Consider the following 15029-nt stretch of genomic DNA (forward strand, 5'->3'; position numbering starts at 1 on the left):
CAGAGCAGCAAATTTCACTTTGGCAGAGAAAAAACAGACACACCTGGTTTGAACTTGAACCTTGAAGAGTATTCACAGCCTGTCCTGGAAACTGATTCTTTCTTAGGAACCTTGTGTTTAATTTATTGCATCACATATCCAAGACCACCCTTGCTGGAGCCAGCACATGTAAACCAAAGGTGATAATTAAGTTAGTGATGAGAGTCCAGCCCATAGGTTACACCTGCAGAACTGCATTTCACCAGTGGTATTTGTCACTGCTGTGGTCCAAGAAGTCAGCAGAAAGTGATTCAGATCTATCCACAAAAATGAACTTGGATCTGCAGAGGACATTAAGAGGTGGGTCAACCACAGGCAGAAGATGTCACATCTGGCAAATAGCCAGTAAATGTATTTAGGACAGGAACAAGACAAGCAGCCACATCTCAGAGCAACATTTTCTTGAGAATAAAAATTAACAGCGATGAAATACCATAGCAGGCAACTGATTTGTAATAGCTGCAACAAAATGCACACAAAAAAGGTTGAAAGGGCACTGCAGTGAGACACACGTGACCCAGCAAGCAGTTGCCTCAGTAGGAATTTCAGACATAAGATACAAGTGAAGAGACAAGAAGAATTAACATGCCAAGGGAGGATTAGGGTAACCAGATCCCCAAACCTTCTCATCATGCTCTGCTGGGAGAGGACGCAAATTCACAGCTTGTCCCTTCCTCCTTCTCCCATAACCTCCACATCACCCGAGGCGAAAGCCAAGCTGCACTAATAAAAACAGCAGAGGCAGCCTAAACTGTCCAACCTTGTTATTTACACCTCAGCAGAACGCTCCCAGCATCCATGATCATTTACACAGCTCCTCCAAGACCTTGGAAGCAGCTCCCAGAGCACCGCTTGTCCACACGGAGAATTCTGTCAACAGCACCTGACCTATTTCATATTCATCATCTGCACTTTGCCATTTCATATTGGAGCATTTGCAATGCTGGAGAGTTTGTGCTCAAAGAGATTTTTTTAGTTTGCAGTGGGTCAGGCTGAAAAAGCTCGAAAAAAATCCCTCTGCAGTGATCAAGAGGTTCAGTGTTAGAGTACAAAACCTGCCCCAGAACATGGGCTCCAAGAGCAGCCAGGAACCTCAGCAGGACATTTACCAAGTTGGACTTATGAGATTGAAAGGCAATTGTTAACCTTGTAAATTTGCTGCTCCAGTTAATTTGTCCACTCAGGTTGATCCAATGTTTGTAGTCTAACCTGTAGGAATTTTAAATATATACAGAAATAAGGAAAGGCCAGCATATTTGACCCAGCATATTTGACCTCAGAGACCAGGGATGAAGCCCAGTTCCAGCCAAGTTCCAGGCACTACTCAGTCTCATAAACCAACAATAACTCAGACTGTGTGGGGAGGGGATGGGAGGGACAAACAGAAGACAGCAGCCACATACTGTAATACAAAAAGGCACACAAGAAGTGTTGTACAGTGGTTTTAAAATAGCACCCTCATCAGAAGTAAAGACTTCTGTTTAGCTACAGAAGTGTCAAACAAATCATTCCATCCTCTCTGGAGGTACTATCTGTGCTTTCCACTAAATCCAGACAGAAAAAGACCCAAAACACAGCTGATCCATTTTCTCCTGCCACCTACTCCAATTGAAACAGTTTCCCTCTTAAGGGAACATGAGCATTAATACTTGCCATTGCCTAGCAGTACCTCTGATCTACTCTTGTGCAACAGCTCCCATTTCTTCAAGTCCAAAATGTTCATTCTAACCTAACTCAAGTTAAAAAGTCTAAGGAAAAAAATATTGAAAAATGAAGCCTATCTCTTCAATCATCTCTGTTTAAGCCCAGTGGCTGCCAGCTATCTTCATCCCTTGCCTTTTCCTAGGTCTGTGCCTTTTTGGATTGCTTGCACTTGACAGCCTGTCAGTCCAATGCTAAAAGGAGATCATTTATCAGGGTCTACCATGGCATTCACAAGGATCAGAACTACAAGCAGAGATGCAAAGAGTAGAAATAAGGTCTTCCCTGAAATCCTTTCAGCCTCCACTCTAGTTGTTCTTCTGCAAAAGAAAAGAACCCATGAGCATTTCAAAGGTACCAGAAGCAGCACAAGCTTCTCTCAGAAGACCCCAATCATCTGTTGCTGGGGGTGAGCTGCACAAATTAGTTCTGAAAATTACCTCGCTTCCCATTTCAGAAACAAGAAGACATTGCAAAATAATAGAAGTTCACTATTGATTTTGTTCCCCAAGAAGACTGAAAAAAAGTACCTGGTACTTTTCATTGTAGAACACCCAGCTATTCCCTAACTTCCAAAAAGCAAAATGGGTGCTGTGTGCAATGCCTGCAGCTGTTCTTGTTACACTGATTCCAAAAGTGTAATTCCACTGGGTGCTAAAGGTTTTATACAATATTCCATATTAAGATAATATTTTCATTTGATTCTCCTTCCTCTTTTCTCTCTTTGACAGTTACATTATTACACCTCCCAAGGAAAAAATATCTATAAGCAGGACAACTCCACCCTTTCCTTTCAGTTCAACACCACAAGGCAAGATTCAGCCAGAGGTCAGTCACAGCACACACTCAGCTGCTTCTTTCATTTCTATGTCTTTGCATGTTCCTCACCAAAAACCAGCGAGAAGAGTTCACCATATCTGCATTTGCCAAAACCCCACGATTTCTGCAATTGATGCAGCACAGCTTATTACAGCTGCAAACCTTCCTGGGCTCTGATAATTATAAGCCCATGGCTGGGTGTCTAATTAAAGGAGGAATGAATTAATGAGTTTTACCAAAGGCTTTTGAGTCACCATTATAATTCTCACCCTTAATCGGCTGCAGGACACTCAAAGGACACCGTGAGCAGGATCAAGAGCAGAGAGGGGGGACGAGCCACCCGCAGCTGATGCTTCCCCCATCACGTTCCTCTCCAACATGTCACTGTCATTCAGACCCCGACTGCCAGATCAAACCCAGCAGGAAAACGCCTGGGCTTTTTTGGCCAGCTGAATACAAAAACGCTTCCTGAAGCTGCCACAAAGCTCTCGGCAGCCTTTGAATGCCGAGGGAGATGCGGGAGAGGCTCGGCAGAGCGCTGACTCCGGCACTTCCATTCATCCGGCCCCAGCCCCCACAATCACAGCTCGGTCCCAGGCTCCCGAGGAGGCAGAAATTGAAAACACGTTTTCATTGAAGCACAGCTTGAATTTCATGAATTCCATTACTCCCGACTTTCTCAGCATTTCCTGGAGTGAGTACTGTAAGGGCAGGGAGAAAGGGGATGGGGCGGGCCATAGGTAGGGCAGCAATCCTGTGTGCCCCCTCTGACCATGCCAGCCCAAAAACGGACCAGAGGCACTTGCTGCAAGGATGCAACACAGATTATTCCTAACCTAAAGAAAATTAGTATAGGTGAACCACAAACTTTAGGAGGAAATAAAGTAACAAGCTGCTGGAGGCCTCAGAACAGTAACAGCTCCAGGCACAGCCCTGTGAGAAGCATCACAATTTAAGCAAGCATCTCTTTGGCAGACTGAGGCATTCTTAGCTCCTAGAGCAAGTGTCAAAATTACCAGTTTATCATCTACAGGAGCTCGAGCACACTGTTGAACTTCAAGAAAGCTCACCCCAGGGAAAAAGCGATTATGATCAGAGAAAACAGGTAGCACCGAGCAGTTTTTTTCCACATGTACACTTGTAACACAATCAACTTTGGAATTATTCAGGCGTGCTAATTAACACCCTATGGAAAGCTTTGATACCATTAGCAATACTTTTAATGGCTCTGTCACTGACACCATCTTCCCTTTCTCCCCATCCCCAGCCTGGGCCTTATCTTAAGGAGCATTACATCATCTCCTGCACCAAGGCCTCCTTGTAACAGACACTATTATGCAACTGAAGTGCCTCCATTTGGATTTTGGCGTTATTTTGAATTTCGGCCTTGAATAGAAGGCTTGTTGAAATTCCCTGCATGAACAGCAGCATTTTACAGCCTGAAAAGGGCGTCCGTGCACAGACACCAACACTGGCATAACAACGTGTCTGAATGTGTTACACATTTGTGAAACATCCATTCCCCACATTCCCTGTTCCCCTAGTCCAGGAATAAGTCCTGCATTGTTAGGGCTGATTAGCAATATCTTTCATCCCTAATTTCACACTACAAAGGGCTTTCATGCATATGCACGTGTGGCACCATTCTGAGCCATATCAGCCAGAAAAAGCATTTAGTGGTGACCGAGGAAATCAAAATCCGAGGGTGCAGCTCCAGTTGAAGTGAAGGTGGAGGGGAGTGTCAGCTCTTTCCCTGGATGGTTTCAATGCTGCTCTCGCCATTGACCAAAAACCGCTCATTTGTTAAAATAATAACTAAAAAGAGAGCTGGCGTTCATTACATCTGCTGAAGCAAGCAACCTGATAAGCATGTGAAAGCACACATTATTGCAAATGTTACCCTTATGTTCCCCAGTGCTTGGAGAAGGGAATAGCAAAGCATCTGACTGAGTTACACCAACTGCTGTGGCCATGGATTGCACGCTAACCTACTTTTCTTTTTTCTTGCAAGAGAATAGCCTGGCAGCCTTAGCACACAAATGACTACTTTGCAAAAACGTGCACATTTGCAGCTTACCAAACCCTAAAGCTCACAATTACAAGATCAGACTCAAACACTATAAGTGGCTCATTACGCAGAAATCTAAAAAAAAAAGAAGTTTGAAATGAAAGCTTTTGCAACATGAAAGTGCTCTGTGTTTTGTCCTTTTCCAGTTTATTTAATACAAAAAAAAAAAAAATAGCATCAGCATGGCTCTGCCCCACAGCCACTATTCACCTAGAGACCTCTTTGCCATGCAGCAAAAATAATTTCTGGTTTGTGAATAAATGTAACCAATTTCCAGTTTTTCACTGCTGCAACACATCAGTCATCCCTTGAAGTGGAGGAAAGGAGAGGATTTCTAACAGTGATGACATTTTTGTTTTTTCAGACTGTCACATGAATGCATCCCCAGGACTAGAAGCCTTGCATGAACTTGATCCTCCTTGATTTTAGCTCATCTGTCTTGTTAATCATTGTCATCAGCTAAAACAAAGAACTGGTAGGATGACATACCCAGAAAGTGCAGCAGTCTTGACAAGAGAGGAGCAAAATTACTGGGCTTGGATACTATTATTATTATTATTATTACTACCACCTCCTGAGTATTATGAGTCTTATTAATGTCTTAAAAGTGAGAATTGAGGTTCAGTGCAGTAGGTAATCCTGATATATTCCAAAGTTTCTCAGGTCTCATCTGAATCTTAGAGCAAATAAATTCCTAGACATCACATCCCTTCCCCCAGCCATGGGAATCCCATTCAGCTGAAAACAAGCCAAGTTCTCCTACTCACTCAAGGGGAATGGGAAATCTCACCATAACTGGTGGAGAAGTTACTACTGAAAATTAAAACAGGAACAAGAAGAGAACTGACAGTCACCAAGAGGTTAATGCAAACAAGGCGCTGACTCCCCTCCACTCTAAGAAAATTAAGATTGAGCACCACCTTACTCCCTGCTTGCTTGCAGCCACCCAGGCAAATTCACCTGACATCAAAGCCTGTGAAAGAATGACTCCAGGAGAAGCTCTGGCCATCACCACTGGCCCTTGAGCACAGCCATCCTCACAGGTACAGGAGGGTCACACCAGGGTGACCGTGCAAGCTGTGCCACAGCACAGCCACTCAACACAAACACCACCAGCTCCGGACTTCACCCTTCCATCAGTGGGTGCTGCTGGGGGCAGGGGAACAGGAGAAATGGTGTAAAATTAGCCTTGTCCTGGAAGAAAAAGGGAAGGAAAAAACCAAACCAAATGAAATAGAAAGAACAGAAAAAAAGACAGAAATTCCAAGGGGTTGGAGAATGCTTGTTCCTCTGACTGTCTGCTCTGCAGAAACAGGGCAAAAAACCTGATGAGACACAGGCCCATAACTTTCCTCTCTCTTGTACTCAATGGACAGGTTTCTGTTTACAGGTCCCAAAATAAATATAATCCCACAGTACAAGTAAGAGGTCAAGAAGACTTGTGGCACAGCCCCTTAATCCACATTCAGAACCTTGGGATTAAGTCAGAGAAAGCACCTGACTTCAGTGCCCTTAATCTCCAGAGCCATGCCTAATGGGATATGTTCTTCTGGGTGAGAATTTCTCACTTTCCCTAATAACAAAAAGTAAAGAACACTAAAAATCCACATCAACATCTGCTTTAAGCCCTGCTTGCTTCATTGGCTCAATATTTAAACAAAGGCACTTTGTTAACCTGGAGACCACAGATGTTCCTCTGCTCAAGAAGGCATGAAGGGGAAAAGAACAAAAAGAGGCAAGACACGCTAAGACTGAAGTGAATTTGCTTACCCCTTTGTGCAGACTGCTAGAGATCAGGTGTTGCAGACCAGGAGTCAGATGGTGTTACACTCATGTGGATAAAAATGGAGCCTTCTCAGGAAGGCAAATGTTGTGTAGGTGCAGAAGCACCAGGGTGCCAGTGGCTGGCCACCACAACCAGACACGTTTTCAGCTCTGGTTCTGCCCTCCCAGCTGAGACCAGCACGGTGCCTTCAGGGCACCACATGTTCCATAAATGTGCCTTCAGGCTGGGAAGCTCACCAGGCTGGCACCAGCACCTTCTCTGTGCAGGATGAATAGTTTTGGGATCCCACCAGAGAAGTAAGCGAGCAGGGTTTACATCTCCTCACACTCACCTCCACAAGGTGTTTCACATTTTCTCCAAGACACCTTTTACCCCTGTGTACTCTGCTAAAACCACACCTTTAAAACAGTTGGTTTTTTTGACTGGAGCAGGGTAATTACAGCCAGTGTTTCCAGAACCTGCCAGTTCTCAGGAGAGCATCTGAAAACGTGGCAGCACAGCATGGGTCAGCAAAACAAAGCAGGGCTGCACACAAAGCTGGCAAAGGTGGAATTTTTCCCTCTCTGCACACCATATGCTGCTGCATGACTGGATGAATGATCAACAGAACACATTTTATGTCTACCTTTGGTAAAAATCAGCCAAAAATAGCCTTGGTTTTACCTTTTTGGTTATTCATTGTGGTGATGCTCATCAGTAAAGGCTCTTCCAGATCAAAGAGAGAAGAGTCAGAGCACAGCACCAGTTTGCTGATAGAAGGCATTACTGCATGGTTACTCATGGAGCTGACACTGATGAGTAAAGGGAAGAGGGAATTTACCAGCAGCTCTTAAAAAAATAAAAACAACTTCAATTTCATCAGACAACATTGGATTCTACTAACAGGGGTCACTTAACCTTTCTGGAAATATGAGCAAACTGGTGCTACAGCAGGATAGCTGATCAGACCTTGGAAGGGGTCCATCTGTTCTTGAAAGAAAGAAACCTTCAGTCCAACCCCTTTAAAAAAGGCACATTACCCTCTGACTTTGAGCCAACTAGACAAAAACACGTCATCCAACTTGACTAATACACATGTTTCCAATTTACAGAGAGACTCTTGGTTTCAAAATTGAAATAAGATGCCAGTACAGTAGAGGAAGTTCTAAAACAATCTCTATAATCCAAGTTTTTTGGCAGTTCGGGCTCCATCATGTTTCTCCAGCCAAGAAACACTTCCAAAGACGACGTTAGCTGTTGTGTGTGGGGAAACAGCCTCACAGAGCCAGAAAGTACCTGACAGAATTAATTCCTTGCTGAACCTTTGGCTATGGGTTCAAACACACATGCCTTGGATTAGAGTCTGTGTTGCGTTTACACAGCACCTTTCCCTGCTGGATCCCTTCTCAGCACACGTACAGAGGGAGAAAAAGAACATTACAACACAAAAGCACTGACAGAGGCATGATAGGAAACTCCTGGGTGACAACACTGAAGAGAGCATCTCGAAGCCAAGGACTAGAGCATGTCCCTGCTCTTGTCACTGCTTCCTTCAGCACGACTCTGCATCTTAATGGGTGTGAATCAATCATCAGTCATCTTCCAAAGCACAAACAGCTGCCATTACACCTACTAACCATGCATCTGCAGCTCTGACTGTACTGAGGAGGCACGAAGCAGTGCAAGGGATGAGTTTCAAAGATGCTGGAGAATTTTTCTTTTTTCTGGCCTGACTCACACATAACCTTTGCATTTACACAGGTTTGTGTCAACATCGTCAGTTTCCAGCAATGAAGAAAAAGCAGAAACTCCAAAGGGCTCCGTGGTTTGGCTTTTACAGCCTCTTTTCTCCTTCACTGTTCACAGGGCACTTCTGAGCCCACAGTCAGACTCCAGACTAAAGTGCCACAGTCTCCTTTTCTGTCAGTGTACAGACACCCTGACTGGAGCAGATATCCCATTACCTGTTGTTGTGCTGCATTACAGAGCTATTCAGCTTTTCTATTCCTTTCCAGCACGTGACCTCCACGCTGCTTCAAGGCTCTTAACCAACTCTACCCTGAGAAAGAAAGTGAATTCAATGCCACAAAGCTAAGTCAGTCACTTACATTGCTAAATAAATTAAACCAGTGTCAGCAGCAGTCTCAGGACCATCTCACTGGGCCAACCAACTGAACAGGAAAGTAAGTGGACAGCACTGGCAAGATCATCATGACTTGATCAGCAGCAAAAGGCAGGGAGACCTGAACTGGTGTTAGCATGATGCTGTCAGAAGGAACAGGAGCTCTGCTCCATTTTTACATTCCCTTCACTCTAGAATTTGTGACTCACTACACAATGAAAAGGCTTTGCAGAGCACTGCAGTATGACTCAGATGAGAATACAGCCAGAACAAAGCTGTTCATATCAAGATATTTTCAACCCCAATGATTCATGGGAGGATTAGGAAAAGAACTGGTCTGATAAGATCCTCTGTAGGGAGGACTATGGAGCAAGTCCTACAAGTGGCACACGAAGGCAGCTCTGATAGCACTCATCAGCATGCCAAACCCCTGCAGAAGAAGGACCACAACCCCAGCTCATTCTACATGGAGATTCACCTCAATTCCTCCAGAAAAAGAAAACAACTGGTTGCACTGCTTGTAGTGGCAGAAGCAGAGCATCTGAAGGACATCAGGATACACATACATTTTTAAACAATCTAGTCCAGAGGGGAAGGATCTGTTCTGCTCCTCCACACTCACACACACTGGTCTAACCTAATGCAACAAGATATGCTGTGGGAGAAGATAAAGAGTAAAGTAATACCAGAGAGAGTGTTTTAGAGCCTGGCTCAGGTGAAGAAGGTATGCAGCCAAAACCTGCAGCTGCACTGATCTCAGCCCTTGGCAGCAGCACTGCCATGAGCACTTCTCATGCTCTCAGACAAAAGGAGGAAGCCCCAGAAGGTTGGTACACAATGGCTGCAGCCTTGAGACAGCCCAGCACTCAGCAGGCGTCCCTGCTGCCCTGGCCAAGGGACTCATGGGGACAGAACAGCAGAAGCAGCCACTGCATCCACATCCTGCTGGACATCCCCCATCACCCAGGGTCCCAGCAGACTTAACAAAGACCTAGACTTCAAAGAGTGGCAGCATGTGCTTATCTGCCCTCCCTCAGAGAGGTTTCAGGGCACAATGGCTGGGCTGCTGCTGCAGGGGAAGAGCAGCTTGGCATTACCCTAATCCTGCTAGGCAGAGGTGCAAAGCCTCTCCAGGCAGCAGCCTCCTCACCTGCAGCAGCACGTGGCACTGCAACAAGTGACAGGACAACATGCAAACCCAAGCCACTGCATTCCACTTCTGGCTGCAGTGGGATGCTCAGCTGATGCACAATTTCAAAGCCCATCACAAAACAGGAGTACAACAAACAGGTGGGTTTTTACTGAAAGGTGACTGAAGAAAAGAGTTTTATAAGGAAAGTGCTGCTTTCCTGTGGTCACGGGTTGGGAAATCTTTTCTAGAGAAGCAGTGAAGAATCAGAAAGGGTACATTGCTTCCTTCCTCAAAACACGTCAGAATGGGACTGGACACTGAGCCCAGCTGTGTGGCTATTTATGACAACAGTCCAGCTCCCAGATGAACTGGAGTCATGCAGTTTAGCAAAGGCAATCCTTCCTTACAGGTAGGGACACCCTGCCCTTACCTGTGCCCATAAACTTCCTCTAGCATCCCCCCACTGACCTCTCCTCAGCCCCTGGGGAAATCAAATGCAGTGTGCAGTTTAATAGTTCATACTTGAGAATCAGAACATCAATCCCTAATGGAATAGAAAACAAAAACATACACAGTTTGCACCAGTGAGACCTACAAAGTAAAGATAAATAAGGCAAAGTTAAAATTAAAAAATGGACTTCCAAATTTTGAGTATGTACATGACCTGTTAAATACAAAAGGTTCCTAAAGACAAGGGAAAACAATGCCAGCACAGGCTGCACACAGGGCAAGAGGTATAAATTCATTTAAAAATCTAGAATTCAAACCAAAAGGCCTCCAGAAGCATTTAAAGCACAAGAGAGCATTTATCATTACAGTTCCCAGTGCTGGATTAAGTTTCCCTGGTTCACTGCATTAGAATTAATCTATGTGCCTACGAACTCCAGAGCCAACTTGCAGAGCCACAGCAGCAGCGTGGTTATATAACCACAGCTCTGATAGCACAGGCTGCAGTGCTGCTGGAGCCTGCCTGCTACCCCTCACCAACACCAAAACCAGCAAAGCTGCTGCTGCTCAAACCATTCTCTTGATGACAGACGCCTCAGTAATGCAGGCATTGGAGTTTGGATTTGATAAAATGTTTTCTTGAGAGCTGACGTTAAGGCTTAAAAGGCCATCGACTGCTGTGCAAGAAGTCCTTAATGCCATCAAGGGAGGGGAGGCAGCTACACAGGAGGAGAACAGCAAAAGGCTTTAAGTGGGAATATGATTACTGTAGAAAAATTATCTGACAAACAAACACAACCCCAGATTATTGCTAGGAATGCTTTTAAGCAATTTAAGTGAAAACTGGTACATCTGCTGTCTATTCAAAAGGTCACCGAGTGCTTATTTCATGATAACACACTCCCAAGAAGATCTTTCAATGAACTCTTAACTTCTGATCTCCAGGATTGCATATCCCTTGTTTTAAAGGCAGCTACCCTCTGAGGTCATGGAAATACAGTTCAGCTGCTGTGCAGCGTTACATCTGCATGTGGCCATCTTGAACTCTGCTAAGCCAAGGGAACTAAAACAAATTAACAAATTGAAGCTTCAAAATACAAAGTTAGCTCAAAAGTCCCTTTGATTTGCTGGTATAAAGATATTTCTTTGTATCTACCCACGGCTCTTTAAATACATCTCTCACATTTTGCTCTAGCTTCAGTCCTCAGATCTGTTCATCTGTTTAGAACAAAAAGCCAAAACATACTGCTTCCTAAAGTATTTCTAATACCTTCTACTCCTAGAATAAACAAGAACTGCTTAGATGCTTTAGCCTTGATGCCTGTGTGCATGATAGCAGGCTGTGTATATAGGACACTGCAAGTATGTTCAGAAAAGCAAAATGGTGTTTTCAAAACCAGGGACCGTGGCAAAACGAGGCAGCAGAGTCACTGCAGCTCTGTTCCAAGATGACAGCAGAGAACACAGATGTTGGAGCACACAGATTCACTCCACAATCATTTTAATTACATGCCCAGCCAACCAAGCACAGGATACAGGCTAAGCAGCATTAAAAAAAAAAAAAAAAAAAAAAAAAAAAGAGCTGAACACAAGTATTCTGCGAGCATCCTCCTGTGCACTTGATGCTAACGCCACTCTCGTGCATTAAGTCATCTGTTTTCCAGCAGGCAGGCAGCCGGTTTGGAAAGGCACTGCTGGCCTCGCTGCGGGGCTGGTGGCATCAAAGGGGATGGTCAGTGCAGGCTGCACAGGACTGGCACAGAGGGGATGGATGGTCAGCAGAGCCCGCACAGGACTGGCACAGCCCATGGTGGCTGCGGGCAGCCCCGGGGCTCCAGGCCGGGACGGTGCCTTTGCCCGGCAGCGCTGGGAGCCGGCCGGGCCAGCCCTGGCTCCTGCCCCGCTCCAGGGGTCGCTTGGCGATGCGGGTCAGCGGGCACACGGTGGCATCGGGTCGAAGGTTGAGCTCACTGATCCTGGAGGGCTTTTCCAACCTCAGTGATTCTATCAATCTATAATTTCAGCTTCTGCCAAGAAGAACCCGCGCTCCGGGCAGGCTGGGGGCAGCTCGGGGTGGTGACCTCCCGCCCCAGCCCCGCCTGGCCCGGCCCTGCAGGGGCACCTGCTCCGGGAGCAGCGGGGACACGGCACCCTCGGCCACCCACCCGGGCAGCCCCAGCGGGGGCCGCACGCCCCCTTCTCCTCCTCCTCCTCCTCCGCCTCCGGGCGGGCCGAGCCCCCGCTCCCGCCGCCCCTCGCGGCCGGGGGCGCGCACCCCGCACCCCGCGCGGCCCCGGGCAGACCCACCTGCTGGTACTCGGCGTCGTGCGGTCGGAAGTCGGCGGCGGTGAGCTCCCAGCGCAGGCTGAGGTGCGGCAGGCGGTGCAGCAGGCTCACCCACCAGGGCGGCGAGTAGCTCACGCCCGCCATGCCCGCGCCTGCCTCACCCCGAGCCGCCGGCCATGGAGCGCCGCCCGCCTCACCCGCACCGCGGCCGCCGGCCCCGCATGGCCGAGCGTCCCCCCCGCCCGCTGCCGTCCCTCCGCCCGCTCCCGCTCCCTCTTTGTTCGCCCAGAGGCTCCGCCGCCCGCGCCCGGCGCCGCCCGCCCGCTCCCATTGGCGCCGCCGCCGCCGCCCCGCCCCGGCCCGGCCCCCGCCGCTCCCCCGGGACCGGGGGTCGCTGCCGGGCCCCGAGCCCCCGGCGCTGCGTTTGCTTCCCGGTGCCGGGAACCTCACACGGCCCTGCGGGTCTAACAGCGGCAGCTGCGGGTTGGGTTCAGCCTAAAAGCCAGCGGAGTAAAAGCAGTTTGTGCCGGAGCAAGTGGTAAAGGTGGGCATAAAGTCATTTATTGTTAGCGCCTCTCCAGTACGTCTCAATGCCCGTCCAAGATCCAGAGGCAGCAAGTTTGTCCCTCCCGAATTCACAGTTCTTGGAGGCAGAATGTCATCCAGCACTCCCTTGGCTGGGCACACACATGGCAATGACAGCGACAGGAGCACAGGTGAACATTTAGGAGACACCTCCCACTGTGTGACAGCACAAGGGGAAAAATAATAAAATGATAATTTGAACAAAGTCTTGGAATCTCTCAGAATACCTCAAAAAATGTGCAGATATGGCACTTGAGGACATGGTTTACAGCAAACATGATCCTGCTGGCGGGTTGATGGTTGGACTTGGTGATCTTGGAGGTTTTTTCCAATACAATGACTCTGTGACTCTGTGGTGCTGGGCACAGGGCCACGTGTTAACCCCTTAGAGCAAATAAACATATTTCTGCTGATGTTCTGAACACTTCAATAGCTTTTGACTAGGATAGGATTTTCATATGAGTATTATCAACACAGCTAAAAAGAAATCTTATCACTCACAAATAGCATTAAGACACATGTCAGAGGGTTTAGAGCCACGTGCTGTGTGCACAAGTACAAGATATACAAGGGTACAAGATAGAAGACCTCAACTCCCTTCAGCTTTCTCCAAGAAAAGGGTTTATTTTTCTGCAGGAAGACAGCTGAACATCAGCTATTTTTTTTCCTTATTATTTTAACTTTTTCCACAGTGCCAGCAAGGATGGATGGAAGACGGAATTCTTTCAAGGGCCAATGCTCTAACATATTTCACCTCCAGTTCTAACAACCCAAAGACAAGGAGCAGAGAGACCTCGCTGGGAGCAAGAGATCTCTGCCTAAGCCCCTTCTGACACAGAGTTTATGCAATTTGGCACTAAAACACTCAAGGCTGGAATCTGTCCTGCAGATGTAACCACAGCCACGGGCCTCTGGATGGACACAAAACCCCACCAGGCTGCAGGTCCCAGCACCTCTGTCAGCATGTGATGGACAGGGGAGAGAGGCTGCAGCCAGGACACCACACTGAGATCCTGTTTGACAGGGCTGATGTAAATCAAACTGCACAGAAAGTTTTGGAATCAATGACAGGAAAAGCTGGATGCTGTTCCATGGGGGTGGGTGTTTGAGGCACTCTGTGGGGCTGGGGGTGAGTGGGAAAGGGAGCAGGGCTGTGTGCATGCCTCCCCTCAGCCTCCTGCTGCTGAGACAACTGGATTAAATTAGAGCAGAATGAGGACTGGGGATTACAGAGAAACAGAGGCATCAACAGTTTTCATTTCTCCCCCACAATTATTTATAATGATATGGGAAAATGAAGAGCAGAATGGATTCAGCAAATGAGGAATAAGAGACAAACCACAAGATCCAGCACTAGCCAGACTTTCCATGGCATTCCAGCCTGTTGTGCCACATCACAAAGAAATATCTACAATTCTTGGATGTCTAGCATCTCTCATTCAATCCTATCCAGGTAACTCTTGAGTACATGACCAGACAGTTATCAAGGCTCTCATGTTTAGATTATATCAGCCTTTTTTTCCTTCCCACACAAATAAGTACATTCTCTTTTGCCAAAGCCAAATGAACCAACGAGACACTGTCATGACATCCCAGGAATAAAATCTAACAGTAAATCACCCTTGCATGGAAAGCAGTTCTACAGTCAAGCAAAGCAAACTGCAAATGTCAGCTTGTTCATTGGTAATCCTGCTGAAAAGTGACCCAAAGAGCAGTATTAGTGTTTGTTAACTCGCTCTGACAGTGGCTTTGCTAAAGAATCAATGGACAAAATAGGCAGATGAGAAGTGTTCCACATTAAAGAAGCAACAAAAAAAGACCAGTTTAAACCTCCAAAATAAGGCAGCCAGTGCTGTCCTCCATCCTCTTGAGACCACCAGGCAGTCTACAGAAGCATTCCAAGAAATGTAGCATTTTTCACTCTTCACAAGCTTCTGATTGCAGACACCCCTGCTGCTGAAGTGGTACTGGCAATGAGAGCACATTTAAACCAGCAATCTCCTAGCCCTGGCTTTTCTGATTCACTATGAAATTAAATAATTCAGCTTTTAATATAATGTGGAGC

General features: G+C 46.8%; 1 protein-coding gene across 2 annotated transcripts in view; it reads right to left on the minus strand.

The window, feature by feature from the left end:
* The window catches only part of TTYH3 (tweety family member 3), a 74480-nt gene extending 61820 nt beyond the window's left edge, over nt 1-12660 (minus strand). The window contains exon 1 of one of the 2 annotated variants that reach the window (XM_064726433.1): nt 12401-12660. In XM_064726433.1, the coding sequence (XP_064582503.1) occupies nt 12401-12523 (123 nt within the window). In that variant the 5' untranslated portion in view covers nt 12524-12660. The remainder of the gene's footprint in view (nt 1-12400) is intronic. The other variant, XM_064726434.1, reaches the window with a different exon arrangement.
* Nucleotides 12661-15029: the final 2369 nt, after the last annotated feature.

This window comes from Zonotrichia leucophrys, chromosome 14, assembly GCF_028769735.1.
Source record: "Zonotrichia leucophrys gambelii isolate GWCS_2022_RI chromosome 14, RI_Zleu_2.0, whole genome shotgun sequence".
In the NCBI taxonomy this organism is placed as follows: Eukaryota; Metazoa; Chordata; class Aves; order Passeriformes; family Passerellidae; genus Zonotrichia; species Zonotrichia leucophrys.